Raw genomic sequence first — 27,579 nt, 5'->3', positions numbered from 1 at the left:
GTCCGTCCCAGAATGAGGTCACCTTACCGTGGTGGGACGGTCCACGCTATTTGGCGCCAAATTTTCAAGCTAAGTACCTCATAATTTCATAGTTTCATATCTTCATTTATTTCATTACAGCTGTATAGCTTTTCATGTTCTATCTATATACTCATGCTTCATCTATATCTTTGTGCTAGCAGTGTGCTGCTGTATTCTTCTGTTGCTATCTATCTCCTATCTATCTATCTCCTATCTATCTATCTCCTATCTATCTATCTCCTATCTATCTATCTCCTATCTATCTATCTCCTATCTATCTATCTCCTATCTATCTATCTCCTATCTATCTATCTCCTATCTATCTATCTCCTATCTATCTATCTCCTATCTATCTATCTCCTATCTATCTATCTCCTATCTATCTATCTCCTATCTATCTATCTCCTATCTATCTATCTCCTATCTATCTATCTCCTATCTATCTATCTCCTATCTATCTATCTCCTATCTATCTATCTCATATCTATCTATCTCATATCTATCTATCTCATATCTATCTCATATCTATCTCATATCTATCTATCTATCTCATATCTATCTATCTCATATCTATCCATCTAAGAAAATTACAAAAAAAAGCAGCACATCCAGAATAAGAAGTTGGTGCCAGCGAGTCTATGGGGCCCCGGTCCAGGGTCCAAATGCCGGTCCAAACAAAGAAGTGACCGCAGCACACTGGAGTGTCAAACATGCAGGTAACTATTTTTTCCCAAGAACACACAGGTGCAACATTTCGGTTTTCTCACAACACCATTCTCAAGCAAGAAAATAGTGCTGTGAGAACACCGAAATGTTGTACCTGCGTGTTCTTGGGAAAAAAAAGGTTACCTGCATGTTTGACCCTCCAGTGTGCTGCGGTCACTTCTTTGTATCTATCTATTATACACTGTGTATATGAATATATATATATATATATATATATATATATATGTGTTTATTTACATTGATATGCCTTCATGCCTTTCGGCTCAGTTATCCTTTGCTTGATGTAATGCTGCACTGTAAGGCCATGTTCACATGGTGGAATTTCTTTGCAGAATTCCGCACAGACATTCCACAGCAACAGTCCCATTGATTTAATTGGGATTCTCCTGCACTGTTCACAGCCGAATTTCCGTGCCAGATGTTTCTGCACGGAAATTCAGATTCCGGCATCCCCAGAAAGAATAGGAAATGTGTTGCCGTCTATGAGACCGCACATTTCCGAGCACTCTTAGTGGCCGCCAGGTTAGTCAAATGTGCTGAATGTCCACACATGTTTTCCACTGTGTGAATCCAGCCTGAGGTTCTGTTCACTCTGTGGAAATTCCTCTGCAGCAGCCTCCCCTTGTCTTCAGTGGGATTCTTCTGCCCCGTTCACACTGCAGAATTTCCACAGTGGAAAATTCCAAAGCACTCTTTCTTAGGAATCCGCTCCGATATGCATTTGAGTGGTCCTAGTGCCGACTTATTCAGTCGATGCAATCACCGCCCGGAATGACCCTGGCTGGAAATGATGTAGTATGAATGCAGCCATATAGTCACCGCCGCCTGTTACTGATACAATGAGACCTGCACTTCACCTAAGACACATGTTTCCTATTACAGACATCAAGACACAGAAGGAACAGAGATCTGCAAAGTGTAAGTTGTGTTTATAACCCTGTATTATTTAAAGGGAATGTATCATTTGTTTTTTTTATTTGTTTTATTATTGGTTAGGAAAAATTTCTCTTCTAATCGGTTTTAATTTTCTGATTGTAAGTCAATTTTTTTATTTAATTTTTTTGTACATTATTATGGGGGTGGCAGCCATCTTTATTAAGCTGCTTTATCCAACCTTTAGAGTTGTGCTTTAAAGCAAACCCCATGAGCATAGAAAAAATTAGTCTGGAGCTGTCCTATTGATATGAATGGGAAAGGTTAGTGGACTTTACAGCTGCCTCCTCCATATCATCACAGACAGAACAGGAAGTCTTAGCTTAATTTTAAAGGGGTACTCCGCTGCCCTGCTTTCAGAGCTCCACTCCCCAGTGTCCGGAAGTTTATTGTTCCGAACGGCTGTGTGCGGGCTTCCGTATTCAGACCCGCCCCTGGTGACGTCACGCCCGCCCCCTCGTGACATCACGCCCGCCCCCTCGTGACATCACGCCCGCCCCCTCGTGACGTCACGCCCGCCCCCTCGTGACGTCACGCCCGCCCCCTCGTGACGTCACGCCCGCCCCCTCGTGACGTCACGCCCGCCCCCTCGTGACGTCACGCCCGCCCCCTCATGTCACGCCCCCTTCCCATAGACTTTTGTTGAGGGGGCGGGCGTGACGTCACGAGGGGAGGCTCTGAACACGGAAGCCCGCACACAGCCATTCGGAACATTAAACTTCTGGACGCTGGGGAGTGGAGCTCCAAAAGCAGGGCAGCGGAGTGCCCCTTTAAATGGGTACTCCGCTTGCACTGGGCCCATCAATGTCTATATTATAAAATAATCCTGAAGTTTGTTCTGACCGCTAAGCCTTAAAGGGGTACTCCGCTGCTCAGCTTTTGGAACAAACTGTTCCGAACACTGGAGCCGGGAGCTCGTGACGTCATAGCCCACTCATGTTGTAACTCCCCGCCCCCTCGTTGCAAGTCTCCCAGAGACTTGCATTGAGGGGGTGGGGCGTGACATCCTGAGGGGGCGGGGTTATGATGTGAGAAGCTCCCGGCTCCAGCGTTCGGAACAGTTTGTTCCCCTTTAAGGCTTAGCGGTCAGAACAAACTTCAGGATTATTTTATAATATAGACATTGATGGGCCCAGTGAAAGGTTTTCATAAGTACCCCCATATTTCTAAACTATTTGGAAATTATTTTTTGTGAAGAACACCTGTTTTCATAAACACAGACAGAAAAATGTATACCACTGTTTTTTATTTATTCTGATGTATGGCGTGCAGCAGCATCCGTTAACATACTTTATTTCCTTTTTCAAGTGTATAAAACATATTCATTAATCGGAAACAAAGACGCAGTGTGAACCCAGCCTTACTACACAGGGGTGTGGAAATTTTATAAAAAAAAAAACACTTGTCCACGGGACTAAAATGGAGCAAAATCTACTTGTCCCTCATGACGATCCACTTGTCCACGACAATTTTCGCTTTCACGCTCTCGTTTTTTCCTCCTCGCCCTATAATAGCCATAAATACCTACTATAATGACACCTTTTAATTTTTCAATAACATATTCTCTGGGCCAAAAAAAAAATATATATATATATTGGGTGAAGGGAAATTGAAATAGTAAAAGATAATTTTGCAGATTTGGTGGTTTTCTTTTCTGCGCCATTTAGCTTGTGGTCAGATAACATGTTAGTTTCATACTTTAGGCCGCCTGATTACAGCGATACCAGATTTGTATAATTTATGTAATGTTTTACTAATTTAAAAAAAATTCAGAACTTTTTTGAATTTTTTTAATTGCCATTTTTTGACCCCTGTAACTTTTTTTTTTTTCGCATACCAGGCTGTATGAGGGCTAATTTTTTGCGCCATAATCAGTTTTTTGTATCGGTACCATTTTGGTATTGATCTGACTTTTTAATCACTTTTTAACTTTTTTTCTGGGGATATTATAAAAATTGCAATTCTGTGGTTTGGTATTTTTTTTTTTTACATTTACCGTCCGGGATACATAATGTTATATTTTAATAGGTCGTACAATTATGCACGAAGCGATACCAAATATGTTTATTTTTATTATGTTTATATGTTTTTATATAGGAAAAGGGGGTGACTTGAACTTTTAACATGAAAGGGGTTAAAGGGGTACTCCGGTGAAAACCTTTTTTCTTTTAAATCAACTGGTGGCAGAAAGTTAAACATATTTGTAAATTACTTCTATTAAAAAAATCTTAATCCTTCCTGTACTTATTAGCTGCTGAATACTACAGAGGAAATTCTTTTCTTTTTGGAATGCTCTCTGATGACATCACGAGCACAGTTCTCTCTGCAGATGTTATTATTCTAATAATAATAACGCTTTATTTATTGTTGTCCCTAGTGGGATTTGAACCCAAGTCCCCAGCACTGCAAGGCAGCAGTGCTAACCACTGAGCCACCATGCTGCCCTTAGCATACATCTGCTATGCATGGTTGCTAAAATGGACAGAGATGTCAGCAGAGAGCACTGTGCTCGTGATGTCAACAGTGTTCCAAAAAAGGAATTTCCTCTGTAGCATTCAGCAGCTAATAAGTACTGGAAGGATTAAGATTTTTTAATAGAAGTAATTTACAAATATGTTTAACTTTCTGCAACCAGTTGATTTAAAAGAAAAAAAGGTTTTCACCGGAGAACCCCTTTAATGTGTGTCTTTGAAACTTTTATTAAAACTTTTTTTTTTTTTTTTACACTTTATTAGACTTTTAGGAGGAATCATTAGATGAATAGAGTTCTATTGAACTCATTGATCTGTGAGCTCTGCGATCCATTGATAGAGGCTGATCCAGCCAGGATCTATCAATGACAGAGTCGGACAGCAGGGAAGCAGAGGTAAATCCTCCGGCTACCTCTATAGTGGATCGCCCCCCTGCGATCGTGCTGCGGGGGGGCAATCCATCCCACTAGCCCACCAGGGAGCATTCACATGTCCCTTTAGACCCTGCTGTCAGCTTTGACAGCGGCGATCTAAAGGGTTAATAGCCAGCCGTGGCGATCGCTGCATGCTGGCTTTTAGCGACGCCCCCCGGCTACTGAAAACAGCCGGTGCTGCAGAGTATGAAGCGGGCAGGAGTCCGGAGCCCGCTCCATGCATACTGCTGAGCGCCGCATGCTGCCTATTAGCGGCGGTGTGAAACTTGCGCCCTGTGCAGACGTGCGACCGTTCCTCCACTCAGCTCTCCGAACGTTTCTGAAGCTAGAGCTGGGGGGAGCGAAGGCAGAGGACGCAGGTCTGCACGGGGAGAAAGAAGCCACGCCCCCTCACCTCCCCCATAGGTCTGCATTGCAGAAAGAAGGCGGAGCAGGGGAGAGGACGTACACTACTTCTCATCTCCCCTCCCCCTACACTGCCTTCAGAGGACGCAAGTTTCTACAGCCGGGGGCTGCAGAGTATAGAGGGGGCAGGAGTCCAGAGCCCGCTCCATACAGACCGCTGAGCGCCGCAGCGCTTGTCAGGTCCGGCCCTGCTTGCCCGAAGCCGGGCTAAGGGCCGGAAAAATTCACCTGCCCGGCGCCCGGAACTGCATGTCCCGGGCGTCGGGCGATAGGAATTCCACATCCCTGCTACACAATTCTGGATCTATCTGTCGAGTGAAAATTGGCACAAAAACAAAAAAAAATGGGGCCCGTATAGTGTAAATAAAACAAAGTTCTGCAACTTCCTAATAAGGCTATGTTCACACAGCAAAATTTCAGCTCCTAAATTTGGCAGAATTTACTGCACATTGAATGGGGGTTCTGCTGTCCCATTCACACTCCCGTTCCGCCGCAGAAAAGTCTGCTTTCCAGATTTAGTGAAAAACATTGAATGTGTCTTTAAATTTTACGGAATTCCGGGTGGAATCCCATTGAACGCAATGGGGCTTCAAATTTCGGCGGAATTCTGTGTTTTGAACGCACTAAAATTCCACCACAATTGCAGAAGGAATTTGAGCGGAATAGCAGAATTTCCCCATGTGAACATAGCCTGACAGTGAGTTTTAACCGCTCGCCATTTTCAAGATTTCTGATTGCTGTCAGTGACTAGGAATGTTTATGTTCTGCTCATGTAGTATGTGGGTTCTTGATTCTAGACAATTCTCTAAACCAGTAGTCTCCAAACTGTGGCACTCCAGATGTTGCAAAACTACAACTCCCAGCATGCCCGGACAGCCGTTGGCTGTCCGGGCATGCTGGGAGTTGTAGTTTTGCAACATCTGGAGGGCACAGTTTGGAGACCACTCTTCTATACTATATGGACTTTAGCTCTTACGGGCTGCAAATATGAATACTTCTATTCACTGACAGCAAGCAGATGTCTTCAAAATTGATAAAGAATGCAAGAACAAATTAGAGAGTTGCGCAACTTTTTTTAATAAAAAAGATGAAACTTCGGGTCATTAAAGGGGTATTCCAGGAAAAAAAAATGTTGTATATATCAACTGGCTCCAGAAAGTTAAACAGATGTGTAAATTACTTCTATTAAAAAATCTTAATCCTTTCAATAATTATCAGCTGCTGAAGTTGAGCTGTTGTTTTCTGTCTGGCAACAGTGCTCTCTGCTGACATCTCTGAATGTCTCGGGAACTGCACAGAGTAGAAGAGGTTTGCTATGGGGATTTGCTTCTAAACTGGGCGGTTCCCGAGACAGGTGTCATCAGAGAGCACTTAGACAGAAAAGAACAACTCAACTTCAGCAGCTCATAAGTACCGAAAGGATTAAGATTTTTTAATAGAAGTAATTTACAAATCTGTTTAACTTTCTGGAGCCAGTTGATATATATATGAAAAAAAGTTTTTTCCTGGATAACCCCTTTAACTCCCTTGTCTATGTGTTTGTGCTGCAGCCCGGGCGCAGTTTGACTGGCGCGATGCCCTCTGCCTGGACGCACAGTTGACTGAGGACGAGATCATGATACGGGACAGCTTCCGATCTTACTGCCAGGAGAAACTGATGCCACGGATCCTAATGGCGAATCGGCAGGAAGGTAAACGCTACGAGCGCCGATTGGCCTTTCCACCTGTAGTAATGTCTTCTCCCCCTTCATATAACTTCACCTTGGTTCTTGTTTCTAGTTTTTGAGCGGGAGATTATATCGGAGATGGGAGAATTGGGTGTCCTGGGATCCACCATTAAAGGTAACACCTCCCACGTCTATCTATGTAATCAGGATATTCTTTATTCTCCATTTACTGACCGTTTATTCCTCCAGGTTACGGCTGTGCAGGGACATCGTACGTGGCGTATGGGCTCTTGGCCAGAGAAGTGGAGAGGGTGGACAGCAGCTATCGCTCTGTGATGAGCGTTCAGTCCTCGCTGGTCATGCATCCCATCTATGCCTATGGGACAGAGGAGCAGAAACAAAAATACCTTCCTAGACTGGGTAATGGTGTGCTGGGCATGTCGTGAAACACGTGGTAGTGTCTGTGCTGGGAGTGGCTGTCATGGTGTAGTGTCTGTGCTGGGAGTGGCTGTCATGGTGTAGTGTCTGTGCTGGGAGTGGCTGTCATGGTGTAGTGTCTGTGCTGGGAGTGGCTGTCATGGTGTAGTGTCTGTGCTGGGAGTGGCTGTCATGGTGTAGTGGTAGTGTATGAGGGAGTGGTTGTCATGGTGTAGTGGTAGTGTCTGAGGGAGTGGCTGTCATAGTGTAGTGATAGTGTGTGTACTGGTAGTGTCTGTGCTGGGAGTGGCTGTCTTGGTGTAGTGGTAGTGTCTGTGCTGAGAGTGGCTGTCATGGTGTAGTGGTAGTGTCTGAGGGAGCTGCTGTCTTGGTCTAGTGGTAGTGTCTGTGCTGGGAGTGGCTGTCATGGTGTAGTGGTAGTGTCTGCTGGGAGTGGTTGTCATGGTGTAGTGGTAGTGTCTGTGCTGGCAGTGGCTGTCATGGTGTAGTGGTAGTGTCTGTGCTGGGAGTGGCTGTCATGGTGTAGTGGTAGTGTCTGAGGGAGCTGCTGTCTTGGTCTAGTGGTAGTGTCTGTGCTGGGAGTGGCTGTCATGGTGTAGTGGTAGTGTCTGCTGGGAGTGGCTGTCATGGTGTAGTGGTAGTGTCTGAGGGAGTGGCTGTCATAGTGTAGTGATAGTGTGTGTACTGGGAGTGGGTGTCATGGTGTACTGGTAGTATCTGTGATGGGAGTGGCTGTCTTGGTGTAGTGGTAGTGTCTGTGCTGGGAGTGACTGTCATGGTGTAGTGGTAGTGTCTGCTGGGAGTGGTTGTCATGGTGTAGTGGTAGTGTCTGTGCTGGGAGTGGCTGTCATGGTGTAGTGGTAGTGTCTGTGCTGGGAGTGGCTGTCATGGTGTAGTGGTAGTGTCTGAGGGAGCTGCTGTCTTGGTCTAGTGGTAGTGTCTGTGCTGGGAGTGGCTGTCATGGTGTAGTGGTAGTGTCTGCTGGGAGTGGCTGTCATGGTGTAGTGGTAGTGTCTGTGCTGGGAGTGGCTGTCATGGTGTAGTGGTAGTGTCTGAGGGAGTGGTTGTCATGGTGTAGTGGCAGTGTCTGAGGGAGTGGCTGTCATAGTGTAGTGATAGTGTGTGTACTGGGAGTGGCTGTCATGGTGTACTGGTAGTATCTGTGATGGGAGTGGCTGTCTTGGTGTAGTGGTAGTGTCTGTGCTGAGAGTGGCTGTCATGGTGTAGTGGTAGTGTCTGAGGGAGCTGCTATCTTGGTCTAGTGGTAGTGTCTGTGCTGGGAGTGGCTGTCATGGTGTAGTGGTAGTGTCTGCTGGGAGTGGTTGTCATGGTGTAGTGGTAGTGTCTGTGCTGGCAGTGGCTGTCATGGTGTAGTGGTAGTGTCTGTGCTGGGAGTGGCTGTCATGGTGTAGTGGTAGTGTCTGCTGGGAGTGGCTGTCATAGTGTAGTGGTAGTATCTGTCCTTGGAGTGGCTGTCATGGTGTAGTGGTAGTGTCTGTACCGGGAGTGGCTGTCATGGTGTAGTGGTAGTGTCTGCCTGAGTGGCTGTCATGGTGTAGTGGTAGTGTCTGCCTGAGTGGCTGTCATGGGGAAGTGGCAGTGTCTGCGCTGGGAGTTGTTCTCATGGTGAAGTGGTAATGTCTGTGCTGGGACTGTCTGTCTGTGATGTATAGGTAGTGTCTATGCTTGAAGTAGCCATCATGGTGAGGTAGTGTCTGTGCTGGGAGTGGATGTCATGGCGTAGAGGTAGTGTCTGTGCTGGGAGTGGATCTCATGGCATAGAGGTAGTGTCTGATCTTGCAGTAATTCTCATGGTGTATTGGTAGGGTCTGATCTTGCAGTAATTCTCATGGTGTATTGGTGGTGTCTGATCTTGCAGTAATTCTCATGGTGTATTTGTAGTGTCTGATCTTGCAGTAATTCTCATGGTGTATTGGTAGGGTCTGATCTTGCAGTAATTCCCATGGTGTATTGGTAGTGTCTGATCTTGCAGTAATTCTCATGGTGTATTGGTAGGGTCTGATCTTGCAGTAATTCTCATGGTGTATTTGTAGTGTCTGATCTTGCAGTAATTCCCATGGTGTATTGGTAGGGTCTGATCTTGCAGTAATTCTCATGGTGTATTGGTAGGGTCTGATCTTGCAGTAATTCTCATGGTGTATTTGTAGTGTCTGATCTTGCAGTAATTCCCATGGTGTATTGGTAGGGTCTGATCTTGCAGTAATTCTCATGGTGTATTGGTAGGGTCTGATCTTGCAGTAATTCCCATGGTGTATTGGTAGTGTCTGATCTTGCAGTAAATCTCATGGTGTATTGGTAAGGTCTGATCTTGCAGTAATTCTCATGGTGTATTGGTGGTGTCTGATCTTGCAGTAATTCTCATGGTGTATTGGTGGTGTCTGATCTTGTAGTAATTCTCATGGTGTATTTGTAGTGTCTGATCTTGCAGTAATTCTCATGGTGTATTGGTAGTGTCTGATCTTGCAGTAATTCTCATGGTGTATTGGTAGTGTCTGATCTTGCAGTAATTCTCATGGTGTATTGGTAGGGTCTGATCTTGCAGTAATTCTCATGGTGTATTGGTGGTGTCTGATCTTGCAGTAATTCTCATGGTGTATTGGTAGTGTCTGATCTTGCAGTAATTCTCATGGTGTATTTGTAGTGTCTGATCTTGCAGTAATTCCCATGGTGTATTGGTAGGGTCTGATCTTGCAGTAATTCTCATGGTGTATTTGTAGTGTCTGATCTTGCAGTAATTCTCATGGTGTATTGGTAGGGTCTGATCTTGCAGTAATTCTCATGGTGTATTGGTGGTGTCTGATCTTGCAGTAATTCTCATGGTGTATTGGTGGTGACTGATCTTGCAGTAATTCCCATGGTGTATTGGTAGGGTCTGATCTTGCAGTAATTCTCATGGTGTATTTGTAGTGTCTGATCTTGCAGTAATTCCCATGGTGTATTGGTGGTGTCTGATCTTGCAGTAATTCTCATGGTGTATTGGTGGTGTCTGATCTTGTAGTAATTCTCATGGTGTATTTGTAGTGTCTGATCTTGCAGTAATTCTCATGGTGTATTGGTAGTGTCTGATCTTGCAGTAATTCTCATGGTGTATTGGTAGTGTCTGATCTTGCAGTAATTCTCATGGTGTATTGGTAGGGTCTGATCTTGCAGTAATTCTCATGGTGTATTGGTGGTGTCTGATCTTGCAGTAATTCTCATGGTGTATTGGTAGTGTCTGATCTTGCAGTAATTCTCATGGTGTATTTGTAGTGTCTGATCTTGCAGTAATTCTCATGGTGTATTTGTAGTGTCTGATCTTGCAGTAATTCCCATGGTGTATTGGTAGGGTCTGATCTTGCAGTAATTCTCATGGTGTATTTGTAGTGTCTGATCTTGCAGTAATTCCCATGGTGTATTGGTAGGGTCTGATCTTGCAGTAATTCTCATGGTGTATTGGTAGGGTCTGATCTTGCAGTAATTCTCATGGTGTATTGGTAAGGTCTGATCTTGCAGTAATTCTCATGGTGTATTGGTAGGGTCTGATCTTGCAGCAATTCTCATGGTGTATTGGTAGGGTCTGATCTTGCAGTAATTCTCATGGTGTATTGGTGGTGTCTGATCTTGCAGTAATTCTCATGGTGTATTGGTGGTGACTGATCTTGCAGTAATTCCCATGGTGTATTGGTAGGGTCTGATCTTGCAGTAATTCTCATGGTGTATTTGTAGGGTCTGATCTTGCAGTAATTCTCATGGTGTATTGGTAGGGTCTGATCTTGCAGTAATTCTCATGGTGTATTGGTAGGGTCTGATCTTGCAGTAATTCTCATGGTGTATTGGTAGGGTCTGATCTTGCAGTAATTCTCATGGTGTATTGGTAGGGTCTGATCTTGCAGTAATTCTCATGGTGTATTGGTAGTGTCTGATCTTGCAGTAATTGTCATGGTGTATTGGTAGTGTCTGATCTTGCAGTAATTCTCATGGTGTATTGGTAGTATCTGATCTTGCAGTAATTCTCATGGTGTATTGGTGGTGTCTGATCTTGCAGTAATTCTCATGGTGTATTGGTAGTGTCTGATCTTGCAGTAATTCTCATGGTGTATTGGTAGGGTCTGATCTTGCAGTAATTCTCATGGTGTATTGGTAGGGTCTGATCTTGCAGTAATTCTCATGGTGTATTGGTGGTGTCTGATCTTGCAGTAATTCTCATGGTGTATTGGTATTGTCTGATCTTGCAGTAATTCTCATGGTGTATTGGTAGGGTCTGATCTTGCAGTAATTCTCATGGTGTATTGGTAGGGTCTGATCTTGCAGTAATTCCCATGGTGTATTGGTGGTGTCTGATCTTGCAGTAATTCTCATGGTGTATTTGTAGGGTCTGATCTTGCAGTAATTCTCATGGTGTATTGGTGGTGTCTGATCTTGCAGTAATTCTCATGGTGTATTGGTAGGGTCTGATCTTGCAGTAATTCTCATGGTGTATTGGTAGTGTCTGATCTTGCAGTAATTCTCATGGTGTATTGGTAGGGTTTGATCTTGCAGTAATTCTCATGGTGTATTGGTAGTGTCTGATCTTGCAGTAATTGTCATGGTGTATTGGTAGTGTCTGATCTTGCAGTAATTCTCATGGTGTATTGGTAGTATCTGATCTTGCAGTAATTCTCATGGTGTATTGGTAGGGTCTGATCTTGCAGTAATTCTCATGGTGTATTGGTAAGGTCTGATCTTGCAGTAATTCTCATGGTGTATTGGTAGTGTCTGATCTTGCAGTAATTCTCATGGTGTATTTGTAGGGTCTGATCTTGCAGTAATTGTCATGGTGTATTTGTAGTGTCTGATCTTGCAGTAATTCTCATGGTGTATTGGTAGTGTCTGATCTTACAGTAATTCTCATGGTGTATTGGTAGGGTCTGATCTTGCAGTAATTCCCATGGTGTATTGGTAGGGTCTGATCTTGCAGTAATTCTCATGGTGTATTGGTAGGGTCTGATCTTGCAGTAATTCTCATGGTGTATTGGTAAGGTCTGATCTTGCAGTAATTCTCATGGTGTATTTGTAGTGTCTGATCTTGCAGTAATTCTCATGGTGTATTGGTAGTGTCTGATCTTGCAGTAATTCTCATGGTGTATTTGTAGTGTCTGATCTTGCAGTAATTCTCATGGTGTATTGGTAGGGTCTGATCTTGCAGTAATTCCCATGGTGTATTGGTAAGGTCTGATCTTGCAGTAATTCTCATGGTGTATTGGTAGTGTCTGATCTTGCAGTAATTCTCATGGTGTATTGGTAGGGTCTGATCTTGCAGTAATTCCCATGGTGTATTGGTAGGGTCTGATCTTGCAGTAATTCTCATGGTGTATTGGTAGGGTCTGATCTTGCAGTAATTCTCATGGTGTATTGGTAGTGTCTGATCTTGCAGTAATTCTCGTGGTGTATTGGTAGTGTCTGATCTTGCAGTAATTCTCATGGTGTATTGGTAGTGTCTGATCTTGCAGTAATTCTCATGGTGTATTGGTAGGGTCTGATCTTGCAGTAATTCTCATGGTGTATTTGTAGTGTCTGATCTTGCAGTAATTCTCATGGTGTATTGGTAGGGTCTGATCTTGCAGTAATTCTCATGGTGTTTTGGTAGTGTCTGATCTTGCAGTAATTCCCATGGTGTATTGGTAGGGTCTGATCTTGCAGTAATTCCCATGGTGTATTGGTGGTGTCTGATCTTGCAGTAATTCTCATGGTGTATTGGTAGTGTCTGATCTTGCAGTAATTCTCATGGTGTATTGGTAGTGTTTGATCTTGCAGTAATTCTCATGGTGTATTGGTGGTGTCTGATCTTGCAGTAATTCTCATGGTGTATTGGTAGTGTCTGATCTTGCAGTAATTCTCATGGTGTATTGGTAGGGTCTGATCTTGCAGTAATTCTCATGGTGTATTGGTAGGGTCTGATCTTGCAGTAATTCTCATGGTGTATTGGTGGTGTCTGATCTTGCAGTAATTCTCATGGTGTATTGGTATTGTCTGATCTTGCAGTAATTCTCATGGTGTATTGGTAGTGTCTGATCTTGCAGTAATTCTCATGGTGTATTGGTAGGGTCTGATCTTGCAGTAATTCTCATGGTGTATTGGTAGGGTCTGATCTTGCAGTAATTCTCATGGTGTATTGGTGGGGTCTGATCTTGCAGTAATTCTCATGGTGTATTGGTAGGGTCTGATCTTGCAGTAATTCTCATGGTGTATTGGTAGGGTCTGATCTTGCAGTAATTCTCATGGTGTATTGGTAGGGTCTGATCTTGCAGTAATTGTCATGGTGTATTGGTAGGGTATGATCTTGCAGTAATTGTCATGGTGTATTGGTAGTGTCTGATCTTGCAGTAATTCTCATGGTGTATTGGTAGGGTCTGATCTTGCAGTAATTCTCATGGTGTATTGGTGGGGTCTGATCTTGCAGTAATTCTCATGGTGTATTGGTGGGGTCTGATCTTGCAGTAATTCTCATGGTGTATTGGTAGGGTCTGATCTTGCAGTAATTGTCATGGTGTATTGGTAGTGTCTGATCTTGCAGTAATTGTCATGGTGTATTGGTAGTGTCTGATCTTGCAGTAATTCTCATGGTGTATTGGTAGGGTTTGATCTTGCAGTAATTCTCATGGTGTATTGGTAGTGTCTGATCTTGCAGTAATCCTCATGGTGTATTGGTAGTGTCTGATCTTGCAGTAATTCTCATGGTGTATTGGTAGGGTCTGATCTTGCAGTAATTGTCATGGTGTATTGGTAGTGTCTGATCTTGCAGTAATTGTCATGGTGTATTGGTAGTGTCTGATCTTGCAGTAATTCTCATGGTGTATTGGTAGGGTTTGATCTTGCAGTAATTCTCATGGTGTATTGGTAGTGTCTGATCTTGCAGTAATCCTCATGGTGTATTGGTAGTGTCTGATCTTGCAGTAATTCTCATGGTGAAGTAGCAGCAGCTTTCCCTCTAAATTTAAGAAGTAACATTTCCATTACAGCGAGTGGAGAGTTGCTGGGATGTTTCGGACTCACAGAACCAAACCACGGCAGTGACCCCGCTGGAATGGAGACCAGAGCTCGATACAACCCTACCAGCAAAACCTACACGCTGAATGGATCCAAGACCTGGTATGATTCTTCCCTCACAAACTTCATTGTTCTATGGCTACTACTGGTGATACTATATATAGAGACCACTACATAGTCCACCAGTGATGTCACCTGATACATGGAAACTGAGTGATTACTTGTAAATACTAGGTAAGTAGTGGACTAAGTAATGCTCAGGGATGACCACATATACTCCTATATCCATAGGATCACCAACTCTCCCATCTCTGACCTATGTGTGGTTTGGGCTGTGTGTGAAGATGGAAGAGTCCGAGGTTTCCTAATAGAGAGAGGAACAAAAGGGCTGTCTACCCCAAAAATAGAGGGCAAATTCTCCTTGCGGGCGTCAGCCACCGGAATGATCTTAATGGAAGATGTTGAAATTCCAGAGGAAAACCTCCTGCCCAATGTGTCAGGCATGGGGGTGAGATATTACTCCATATATGTGCCCCCTATATCTCCTCCTATTACTCCATATATGTGCCCCCTATATCTCCTATTACTCCATATAACCTCTCCTATATCTCCTCCTATTACTCCATATAACCTCCCCTATATCTCCTCCTATTACTCCATATAACCTCTCCTATATCTCCTCCTATTACTCCATATAACATCCCCTATATCTCCTCCTATTACTCCATATAACCTCCCTATATCTCCTCCTATTACTCCATATAACCTCACCTATATCTCCTCCTATTACTCCATATAACCTTCCTATATCTCCTCCTATTACTCCATATAACCTCCCCTATATCTCCTCCTATTACTCCATATAACCTCCCTATATCTCCTCCTATTACTCCATATAACCTCCTTATATCTACTCCTATTACTCTATATAACCTCCCTATATATCCTCTTATTACTCCATATAACCTCCCTATATCTCCTCCTATTACTCCATATAACCTCCCTATATATCCTCCTATTACTCCATATAACCTCCCTATATCTCCTCCTATTACTCCATATAACCTCCCTATATCTCCTCCTATTACTCCATATAACCTCCTCTATATCTCCTCCTATTACTCCATATAACCTCCCTATATCTCCTCCTATTACTCCATATAACCTTCCTATATCTCCTCCTATTACTCCATATAACCTCCCCTATATCTCCTCCTATTACTCCATATAACCTCCCCTATATCTCCTCCTATTACTCCATATAACATCCCCTATATCTCCTCCTATTACTCCATATAACCTCCCTATATCTCCTCCTATTACTCCATATAACCTCCCTATATCTCCTCCTATTACTCCATATAACCTCCCTATATCTCCTCCTATTACTCCATATAACCTCTCCTATATCTCCTCCTATTACTCCATATAGCCTCCCTATATCTCCTCCTATTACTCCATATAGCCTCCCTATATCTCCTCCTATTACTCCATATAACCTCCCTATATATCCTCCTATTACTCCATATAACCTCCCTATATATCCTCCTGTTACTCCATATAACCCTCCTATATCTCCTCCTATTACTCCATATAACCTCCCCTATATTTCCTCCTATTACTCCATATAACCTCCCTATATATCCTCCTATTACTCCATATAACCTTCCTATATCTCCTCCTATTACTCCATATAACCTTCCTATATCTCCTCCTATTACTCCATATAACCTCCCTATATATCCTCCTATTACTCCATATAACCTCTCCTATATCTCCTCCTATTACTCCATATAACCTTCCCTATATCTCCTCCTATTACTCCATATAACCTCCATATATCTCCTCCTATTACTCCATATAACCTCCTATATCTCCTCCTATTACTCCATATAACCTTCCCTATATCTCCTCCTATTACTCCATATAACCTCCCTATATCTCCTCCTATTACTCCATATAACCTCCCTATATCTCCTCCTATTACTCCATATAACCTCCCTATATCTCCTCCTATTACTCCATATAACCTCCCTATATCTCCTCCTATTACTCCATATAACCTCCCTATATCTCCTCCTATTACTCCATATAACCTCCCTATATCTCCTCCTATTACTTCATATAACCTTTCATATATCTCCTCCTATTACTCCATATAACCTCCATATATCTCCTCCTATTACTCCATATAACCTCCTATATCTCCTCCTATTACTCCATATAACCTTCCCTATATCTCCTCCTATTACTCCATATAACCTCCCTATATCTCCTCCTATTACTCCATATAACCTCCATATATCTCCTCCTATTACTCCATATAACCTCCCTATATCTCCTCCTATTACTCCATATAACCTCCCTATATCTCCTCCTATTACTCCATATAACCTCCCTATATCTCCTCCTATTACTCCATATAACCTCCCTATATCTCCTCCTATTACTCCATATAACCTCCCTATATCTCCTCCTATTACTCCATATAACCTCCCCTATATCTCCTCCTATTACTCCATATAACCTCTCCTATATCTCCTCCTATTACTCCATATAACCTACTATATCTCCTCCTATTACTCCATATAACCTCCTTATATCTCCTCCTATTACTCCATATAACCTCCCTATATCTCCTCCTATTACTCCATATAACCTCAACTATATCTCCTCCTATTACTCTATATAACCTCCCTATATCTCCTCCTATTACTCCATATAACCTCTCCTATATCTCATCCTATTACTTCATATAACCTCCCTATATCTCCTCCTATTACTCCATATAACCTCTCCTATATCTCCTCCTATTACTCCATATAACCTCCCTATATCTCCTCCTATTACTCCATATAACCTCCCTATATCTCCTCCTATTACTCCATATAACCTCACCTATATCTCCTCCTATTACTCCGTATAACCTCCCTATATCTCCTCCTATTACTCCGTATAACCTCCCTATATCTCCTCCTATTACTCCGTATAACCTCTCCTATATCTCCTCCTATTACTCCGTATAACTTCCCTATATCTCCTCCTATTACTCCGTATAACCTCCCTATATATCCTCCTATTACTCCGTATAACCCCCCTATGTCTCCTCCTATTTCTCCATATAACCTCCCTATGTCTCCTCCTATTACTCCATATAACCTCCCTATATCTCCTCCTATTACTCCATATAACCTCCCTATATCTCCTCCTATTACTCCATATAACCTCCCTATATCTCCTCCTATTACTCCATATAACTTCCCTATATCTCCTCCTATTACTCCATATAACCTCCCTATATCTCCTCCTATTACTCCATATAACCTCCCTATATCTCCTCCTATTACTCCATATAACCTCTCCTATATCTCCTCCTATTACTCCATATAACCTCCCTATATCTCCTCCTATTACTCCATATAACCTCCCCTATATCTCCTCCTATTACTCCATATAACCTCCCTATATCTCCTCCTATTACTCCATATAACCTCCCTATATCTCCTCCTATTACTCCATATAACCTCTCCTATATCTCCTCCTATTACTCCATATAACCTCCCCTATATCTCCTCCTATTACTCCATATAACCTCTCCTATATCTCCTCCTATTACTCCATATAACCTCTCCTATATCTCCTCCTATTACTCCATATAACCTCCCTATATCTCCTCCTATTACTCCATATAACCTCCCTATATCTCCTCCTATTACTCCATATAGCCTCCCCTATATCTCCTCCTATTACTCCATATAACCTCCCTATATCTCCTCCTATTACTCCATATAACCTCTCCTATATCTCCTCCTATTACTCCATATAACCTTTCCTATATCTCCTCCTATTACTCCATATAACCTCCCCTATATCTCCTCCTATTACTCCATATAACCTCCCTATATCTCCTCCTATTACTCCATATAACCTCCCTATATCTCCTCCTATTACTCCATATAACTTCCCTATATCTCCTCCTATTACTCCATATAACCTCCCTATATCTCCTCCTATTACTCCATATAACCTCCCTATATCTCCTCCTATTACTCCATATAACCTTCCCTATATCTCCTCCTATTACTCCATATAACCTCTCCTATATCTCCTCCTATTACTCCATATAACCTCTCCTATATCTCCTCCTATTACTCCATATAACCTCTCCTATATCTCCTCCTATTACTCCATATAACCTCTCTATATCTCCTCCTATTACTCCATATAACCTCTCCTATATCTCCTCCTATTACTCCATATAACCTCCTCTATATCTCCTCCTATTACTCCATATAACCTCTGCTATATCTCCTCCTATTACTCCATATAACCTCCCTATATATCCTCCTATTACTCCATATAACCTCCCCTATATCTCCTCCTATTACTCCATATAACCTCTCCTATATCTCCTCCTATTACTACATACAACCTATCCTATATTTATAGTATAATAATCTTTTTTATCTTTTCAGGGACCCTTTGGTTGTCTCAACAATGCCCGTTATGGGATCTCTTGGGGCGCACTGGGTGCTGCAGAGTTCTGCTTCCATGCAGCACGACAGTATACATTGGATAGGTATGTTATTGGTTATGGGACTGAGAACACACATGGTAAAGCTCTTGCCCCTCACGTGAGATGGTTTCAGCTTACACTAAATGGCCACTTTATTACTGCCCTCCGCCCTGTATGGAGTATAGACCCATGACCCCGAGGTGCAGCATAGAATTCAGTGATCGGTTTTCTGTGCTCAGTTGCATCCACATTAGATTGGAAAATTGAACTGAGCGACTTGGGTCTTAATCCTATAGAGCAGTGGTCTCAAACTGTGGCCCTCCAGATGTTGCAAAACTTCATCTCCCAGCATGCCGGTGGCTGTCCGGGTATGCTGGGAGTTGAAGTTTTGCAACATCTGGAGGGCCACTGTTTGAGACCACTGCTATAGCGCCAACTGATGCCAGAAAGTCAACTGATGCCAGAAAGTTAAACAGATTTGTAAATTACTTCTATTAAAAAAATCTTAATCCTTCCAGTACTTATCAGCTGCTGTATGCTCCACAGGAAGTTCTTTTCTTTTTGAATTTCTTTTCTCTCTGACCACAGTGCTCTCTGCTGACGCCTCTGTCCATGTCAGGAACTGTCCAGAGCAGGGGAAAAGCCCCATAGCAAACATATCCTGCTCTGGACAGTTCCTAAAATGGACAGAGGTGTCAGCAGAGAGCACTGTGGTCGTGACAGATAAGAAATCCCAAAAGAAAAGAACTTCCTCTGGAGTATACAGCAGCTAATAAGTACTGGAAGGATTAAGAATTTTTAATAGAAGTAATTTACAAATCTGTTTTAACTTTCTGACACCAGTCGGTTTAAAAAAAAAAAAGTTTTCCACCGGAGTACCCCTTTAACAAAGTGACTAGAGATGAGCGAATTTACAGTAAATTCGATTCGTCACGAACTTCTCGGCTCGGCAGTTGATGACTTATCCTGCATAAATTAGTTCAGCTTTCAGGTGCTCCCGTGGGCTGCATAAGGTGGATACAGTTCTAGGAGACTCTTTCCTAGGACTGTATCCACCTTTTCCAGCCCACGGGAGCACCTGAAGGCTGAACTAATTTATGCAGGAAAAGTCATCAACTGCCGAGCCGAGAAGTTCGTGACGAATCGAATTTACTGTAAATTCGCTCATCTCTAAAAGTGACTATTCGGTATACCACTAGAGAGTGTTACTACTGTAATACTGATAGTAAATGATCTGTAGGGCACATAGGTTGTCTGGCACAGGGCTGATGGTATCAATAATCCATGGCTTCTTTTTCTGCCCTTACAGGATCCAGTTTAGTGTACCACTTGCCAGGAACCAGCTCATACAGAAGAAGATGGCAGACATGCTGACAGAAATCACCCTTGGCCTTCAGGCGTGTCTACAGCTCGGGCGCCTAAAGGATGAGGATAAGTAGGTTTCAGATTTCTGTGTTTTGGTTCCTTCCATTCTACATTGTAGACAAAATAAAAAAATAAGCTATGACATGCTATGACCGGTGGCAGGCCTTTTAACCCCTTAACGTGGGGCTGCGTTCTAACTGAGCTCTCTTTATAGATGGCAGGTGCTGGCTGCTATCAGCAGCCGGCACTCGTTGTCAATGACCAACATTAGCAGTCGTGCTGATGTCATTCATTTAACCTTTTTAAGTTCAGTAATCGGTATTTATCGCTGCAGTGACAGGCGCTAAGTGACAGACACTGCTCCTCTCCAGTGTCCAGTGCCTATTCGCCCCTCTCGTGCCTGTCGTAGTGAATCTTCTGATAAAGTTTCCCTCTGGCAGGTTGTGCCAGCAGAGCAACAGTCTGAATGATCAATGCTATGCAATAGTAAATTGCATTATTTATTTATTTTTTATTTAATACCACACATTTTTTACACAGTATATATTATGGCAAAATCAAGGCTAGGCTTCAACACAGTTTTTTTTTTTTTCACTGGTGTTTTTTTGGAGTTTTGCCACTGCAGTTTTTGAGCCAAAGCCAGAAGTGTATTCAAAAGGAATAGGACATATAAAAGAAGGATTTATGCTTTTCCTTTCTACAGGATCCACTTCTGACTTTGGCACAAAAACTGCAGTGGCAGTATCCCAATAAAAGCACCAGAAAAAAACCTGTGTGGAAACCTAGCCTAATGATAATCTGTTCACCCACACGAAACCCAATACACTGGGTTATAGAGTGGGTGAACAGGAGACCGATGAGGGGTTAATGGGTTAAATACGTACCTGCACTTCGGAGATCTGTCCCTCCGAAATTTTCTATCTTCTGTGAATTGTGCGCTGGAGGCGGACCCGTCAGCTCAAGTTGAATATTCATTGTCGAGGGTCACGTGAGCGCTCAGTTGGCGCAGGTACGCGTGTCACGTGAGCGCTCAGTCGGCGCAGGTACGCGTGTTACATGAGCGCTCAGTCGGCGCAGGTACGCGTGTTACATGAGCGCTCAGTTGGCGCAGGTACGCGTGTCACATGAGCGCTCAGTCGGCGCAGGTACACGGTCACATGAGCGCTCAGTCAGCACAGGTACGCGGGTTACATGAGCGCTCAGTCGGCGCAGCAACCACATGATCCGCAGCATATTCATATTGAGCCAGAGGGCCCGCCTGCAGCGTGCAATTCACTGAAGATGGAAGAAGATCTTGGAGGGACAGATCTCCGGAGTGAAGGTAGGTATTTAACCCGTTAACCCCTCATCGGGCTCCTGTTCACCCACACTATAACCCAGTGTATTGGGTTTAGTGTGAGTGAACAGATGACCAGTTCTTGGAATTCTATACATTCATTTTGAGGCATAAATGTTGCGTAATGTACGCATGGAAAAAGCGGGTGCACATTCCTTAACCCCTTAAGGACACATGACGTTCTCATACGTCTCCATTTCCGAGTCCTTAAGGACACATGACGTATGAGAACGTCATGTGTTTTACCGCCCCCCCGCAACCATCTGGAGCGGAGCCGGTCCCCGATGCCTGCTGAAATCGTTCAGCAGGCATCGGGGCATATCGCCCAGGGGGGTCATTATGACCCCCCATGTCGGCGATGGCCGCAGATCGCTGGACAATTCAGTCCAGCGATCTGCGGCGGATTCCGGGTCAATCGTGTCTCCAGTGACCCGGAATTATTGGCTGATCGGGGCAGTCAGAGACGGCCCCGAACAGCCAGAGCCAGCAGGGGTGAGGTGGCACTGGTGCCACCTCACGATCGCCCTGATTCGTCGGGGCGCCTGCTGCGGGTGTCACTCCCGCAACCCGCTCCGCCCCTCTTCCGGAGGACGTGAGCGGGTGCGGGACGTGCACCCCGGGTGCTGGGGACCCCGATCCCCGGCGCCCCTGTTGGGATCGGGGCCCCAGGAGCAGCGGCGGAGACGACGAGGGACTGACCTGTGCGGCGAGGATCGTTGGAGGTGAGTGACAGCCTCCTGCTGTTGCTTAGCAACAGCTCCCAGCATGCAAAAAGGGCATGCTGGGAGCTGTAGTTATGCAACAGCAGGAGGCAGACCACCACAACTCCCAGCATGCCCTTATGGGCATGCTGGGACTTGTAGTTTTGCAACAGCTGGAGGCACATTCTTTCTATGGAAAAGTGTACCTTCAGCTGTTGTGTAACTACAACTCCCAGCTTGCACAATCAGCTAAAGTGCATGCTGGGAGTTGTAGTGGTGCATCTGGTGGTTGCATAACTACAACTCCCAGCATGCCCGTTGGCTGTCGGTGACTGCTGAGAGTTGTAGTTTTGCAACAGCTGAAGGCACACTGAGTTAAGTAGCAAACCAGTGTGTCTCCAGCTGTTGCATAACTACAATCCCCAGCCAAAGTAGTATGCCTCCAGCTGTTGCATAACTACAACACCCAGCATGCCCTTCCGCTGTCCGTACATGCTGGGGGTTGTAGCTTTTGCAACAGCTGAAGGCACACTGGTTGCAAAACACTGAGTTTGTTACCAAACTCGGTGTTTCACAACCAGTGTGCCTCCAGCTGTTGCTAAACTACAACTCCCAGCATGCACTGATAGACCGTACATGCTGGGAGTTGTAGTTTTGCAACAGCTGGATGTTCCCCCCCCAATGTGAACGTACAGGGTACACTCACATGGGCGGAGGATTACAGTAAGTATCCGGCTGCAAGTTTGAGGTGCGGCAAAATTTCTGCCGCAGCTCAAACTGCCAGCGAGAAACTACTGTGAACCCCCCCGCCCGTGTGACTGTACCCTAAAAACATTACACTACACTAACACAAAATAAAATAAAAAGTAAAAAACACTACATATACACATACCCCTACACAGCCCCCCTCCCCTCCCCAATAAAAATGAAAAACGTCTGGTACGCCACTGTTTCCAAAACGGAGCCTCCAGCGGTTGCAAAACTACAACTCCCAGCATGCACTGATAGACCGTACATGCTGGGAGTTGTAGTTTTGCAACAGCTGGATTTCCCCCCCCCCAATGTGAACGTACAGGGTACACTCACATGGGCGGAGGATTACAGTAAGTATCCGGCTGCAAGTTTGAGCTGCGTCAAATTTTCTGCCGTAGCTCAAACTGCCAGCGAGAAACTACTGTGAACCCCCCGCCCATGTGACTGTACCCTAAAAACACTACACTACACTAACACAAAATAAAATAAAAAGTAAAAAACACTACATATACACATATCCCTACACAGCCCCCCTCCCCAATAAAAATGAAAAACGTCTGGTACGCCACTGTTTCCAAAACGGAGCCTCCAACTGTTGCAAAACAACTACTCCCAGTATTGCCAGATAGCCGTTGACTGTCCAGGCATGCTGGGAGTTTTACAACAGCTGGAGGCACCCTGTTTGGGAATCACTGGCGTAGAATACCCCTATGTCCACCCCTATGCAAGTCCCTAATTTAGGCCTCAAATGCGCATGGCGCTCTCACTTTGGAGCCCTGTCGTATTTCAAGGCAACAGTTTAGGGCCACATATGGGGTATCACCGTACACGGGAGAAATTGGGCTTCAAATTTTGGGGGGTATTTTCTGCTATTACCCTTTTAAAAAATGTAAAATTTTTGGGAAAACAAGCATTTTAGGTAAATAAATATATATATTTTTTTACATATGCAAAAGTCGTGAAACACCTGTAGGGTATTAAGGTTCAAATTACCCCTTGTTACGTTCCCCGAGGGGTCTAGTTTCCAAAATGGTATGCCATGTTTTTTTTTTTTTGCTGTCCTGGCACCATAGGGGCTTCCTAAATGCGGCATGCCCCCAGAGCAAAATTCGCTTTCAAAAAGCCAAATGTGACTCCTTCTCTTCTGAGACCTGTAGTGCGCCAGCAGAGCACTTTTCACACCCATATGGGGTGTTTTCTGAATCGGGAGAAATTGGGCTTCAAATTTTGGGGGGTATTTTCTGCTATTACCCTTTTTAAAATTGTAAAAATTTTGGGAAACCAAGCATTTTAGGTAAAAAAAATATATATTTTTTTACATATGCAAAAGTCGTGAAACACCTGTAGGGTATTAAGGTTCACATTACCCCTTGTTACGTTCCCCGAGGGGTCTAGTTTCCAAAATGGTATGCCATGTGTTTTTTTTTTTTGCTGTTCTGGCACCATAGGGGCTTCCTAAATGCGGCATGCCCCCAGAGCAAAATTTGCTTTCAAAAAGCCAAATGTTACTCCTTCTCTTCTGAGACCTGTAGTGCACCAGCAGAGCACTTTTCACCCCCATATGGGGTGTTTTCTGAATCGGGAGAAATTTGGCTTCAAATTTTGGGGGGTATTTTCCGCTATTACCCTTTTTAAAAATGTAAACATTTTGGGAAAACAAGCATTTTAGGTAAAAAAATTTTTTTATTTTTACATATGCAAAAGTCGTGAAACACCTGTAGGGCATTAAGGTTCACGTTACCCCTTGTTACGTTCCCCGAGGGGTCTAGTTTCCAAAATGGTATGCCATGTGGTTTTTTTTTTGCTGTTCTGGCACCATAGGGGCTTCCTAAATGTGGCATGCCCCCAGAGCAAAATTTGCTTTCAAAAAGCCAAATGTGACTCCTTCTCTTCTGAGACCTGTAGTGCACCAGCAGAGCACTTTTCACCCCCATGCGAGGTGTTTTCTGTATCGGGAGAAATTGGGCTTCAAATTTTGGGGGGTATTTTCTGCTATTACCCTTTTTAAAAATGTAAAATTTTTGGGAAACCAAGCATTTTAGGTAAAAAAAATATATATTTTTTTTACATATGCAAAAGTCGTGAATCACCTGTAGGGTATTAAGGTTCACTTTACCCCTTGTTACGTTCCCTGAGGGGTCTAGTTTCCAAAATGGTATGCCATGTGTTTTTTTTTGCTGTCCTGGCACCATAGGGGCTTCCTAAATGCGGCATGCCCCCCAAAAACCATTTGTCGCTCCTTCCCTTCTGAGCCCTCTACTGCGCCCGTCGAACAATTAACATAGACATATGAGGTATGTGCTTACTCGAGAGAAATTGGGTTTCAAATACAAGTAAAAATTTTCTCCTTTTTATCCCTTGCAAAAATTCAAAAATTGGGTCTACAAGAACATGCGAGTGTAAAAAATGAAGATTTTGAATTTTCTCCTTCACTTTGCTGCTATTCCTGTGAAACACCTAAAGGGTTAATACACTTACTGAATGTTTTTTTGAATACTTTAGGGGGTGTAGTTTTTATAATGGGGTCTTTTATGGGGTATTTCTAATATGAAGACCCTTCAAATCCACTTCAAAACTGAACTGGTCCCTGAAAAATAGTGAGTTTGAAAATTTAGTGAAAAATTTCAAAATTGCTACTGAACTTTGAAGCCCTATGGTGTCTTCCAAAAGTAAAAACTCATAAATTTTATGATGCAAACATAAAGTAGACATATTGTATATGTGAACCCAAAAAATATATATTTTGATTATCCATTTTCCTTACAAGCAGAGAGCTTCAAAGTTAGAAAAATGCAAAATTTTCATTTTTTTCATCAAATTTTGGGATTTTTCACCAAGAAAGGATGTAAGTTACCATAAAATTTTACCACTAAGTTAAAGTAGAATATGTCACGAAAAAACACTCGGAATCAGAATGATAACTAAAAGCATTCCAGAGTTATTAATGTTTAAAGTGACAGTGGTCAGAATTGCAAAAAACGCTCCGGTCCTTAAGGTATAAAATGGCCTGGTCCTTAAGGGGTTAAATATCGGTCTCCGGCAGAATATTACAGGCACTAGGGCCTCTCGGAAATGCGCCATCTCCATAGATAGCAATGCATTTCCCAGCGGATTCTGTTGAAATAATTGACGTGTCAATTCTTATGGAGGAGGCCGGTATCGTAATTTCCGCGGTTAAAACATCTGCCGTGGAAATTTCACCCGGTCATGAATTTGGAAACCCCACACACAATTAGATTGTCAGTAATCCCAACCATTGTTGTGTGATCCATAGTCTCATATGTATGATCTTACAGTGTATAGTGAATATATTTTCTCCCTGTAACATGTAGAGCTACTCCAGAAATGATCTCTATGCTGAAGAGGAATTCATGCGGGAAAGCTCTGGACATTGCCCGTCAGGCCCGGGATATGCTGGGAGGAAATGGGATCTCCGATGAATACCATATCATCAGACACGTCATGAACCTGGAGGCTGTAAACACTTACGAAGGTATGTACATAGCAGAATTGCTGCAGATGCTGGCAGTCTATATAATTGTTGGAGAAGGGGGCTAAAACAGTGCAAAAAAATATATATATATGTAACCCCTTCCTGTACTGTACTTTCAAATGATGGTATTCTTATTAAATATGAATGTACACTTAGATCTGGTAAATAGAATGGGCACATGATTTGTGTCTGTGCCATCAGCAGTAGGTGCTGGGAAGAATAAACATTAGATATCTTGCTGCAACAATCGGTATTGGAGAGAACTCCTATAATAGGTGTTACATAGTTAGTACGGTTGAAAAAAGACATAAGTCCATCAAGTTCAACCAGGGAATGGAAGGGTAGGGGTGTGGCGCGATATTGGGGAAGGGATGGGATTTTATATTTCTTCATAAGCATTAATGTTATTTTGTTCCAGGAATGTATCTAACCCTATTTTAAAGCTGTTAATTTTTCCTGCTGTGACCAGTTCCTGAGGTAGACTGTTCCATAAGTTCACAGTTCTTATGGTAAAAAAGGCGTGTCGCCCCTTGAGACTAAACCTTTTCTTCTCCAGACGGAGGGAGTGCCCCCTCGTCCTTTGGGGGGGGGTTTAATCTGGAACAGTTTTTCTCCATATTTTTTGTATGGGCCATTAATATACTTATGTACATTTATCATATCCCCCCCTTAAACGTCTCTTCTCAAGACTAAACAATTGTTAAAGGTGTACTCCGCTTGAAGCAAAATGTTCCGAATGCTTAGAGCTTGTGATGTCATAGCCGTGCCCCCTCATGATGTCACACCCCGCCCCCTTAATGCAAGTCTATGGGAGGGGGCGTGACTGATGTCACGCCCCCTCTCATAGACTTGCATTGAGGGGGTGGGACGTGACGTCATAACCCCACCCCTCATGAGGTCACATCCCACCCCCTCAATGCAAGAGCTCCTGGCGCCGACTCTAAGTTTTCGGAACATTTTGTTCCAAAACCTGAGCAGCGGAGTACCCCTTCAAATGCCATGGTCTCAATAGCAACTGCAGCACCTAGGTGGTCACTCCACTTGCAAGGCTCTGACGAGATGCCATGGCTTCTGAGGCCAAACAAAGGCTCCTAGGGTTGCCATGCTTATTACAAAAAAGCATTAGATACGCTATAGGAAGATAAGAATGTGAAGTCCCCTAGTGGGACTAAATTATTTTTTCAATCCCACTAGAGGACTTCACAATGCAGTCTTCTGATTTATGTAATGTTTTGGCCTGTGTTGAAATAATTCAGTAAAGTTTATTTGTATAAGAAACACAGTGTTCCTGTAA

General features: G+C 43.5%; 1 protein-coding gene across 1 annotated transcript in view; it reads left to right on the top strand.

Annotated features, from left to right (window-relative positions):
• Positions 1-27,579, top strand: part of GCDH (glutaryl-CoA dehydrogenase) — a 35,898-nt gene that overhangs the window by 5,584 nt on the left and 2,735 nt on the right. The window contains exons 3-11 of the mRNA XM_056570456.1: positions 1,630-1,665; positions 6,541-6,681; positions 6,770-6,832; positions 6,907-7,077; positions 14,094-14,223; positions 14,413-14,629; positions 18,597-18,700; positions 19,947-20,072; positions 26,125-26,285. Coding sequence (XP_056426431.1) covers positions 1,630-1,665; positions 6,541-6,681; positions 6,770-6,832; positions 6,907-7,077; positions 14,094-14,223; positions 14,413-14,629; positions 18,597-18,700; positions 19,947-20,072; positions 26,125-26,285 — 1,149 coding nt within the window. The remainder of the gene's footprint in view (positions 1-1,629; positions 1,666-6,540; positions 6,682-6,769; positions 6,833-6,906; positions 7,078-14,093; positions 14,224-14,412; positions 14,630-18,596; positions 18,701-19,946; positions 20,073-26,124; positions 26,286-27,579) is intronic.

Source organism: Hyla sarda, chromosome 4 (assembly GCF_029499605.1).
Source record: "Hyla sarda isolate aHylSar1 chromosome 4, aHylSar1.hap1, whole genome shotgun sequence".
Lineage (NCBI taxonomy): Eukaryota > Metazoa > Chordata > Amphibia > Anura > Hylidae > Hyla > Hyla sarda.
The sequence above is the reverse complement of the archived record's forward strand: the minus strand, read 5'-3'. Positions and strand labels throughout refer to the sequence as shown.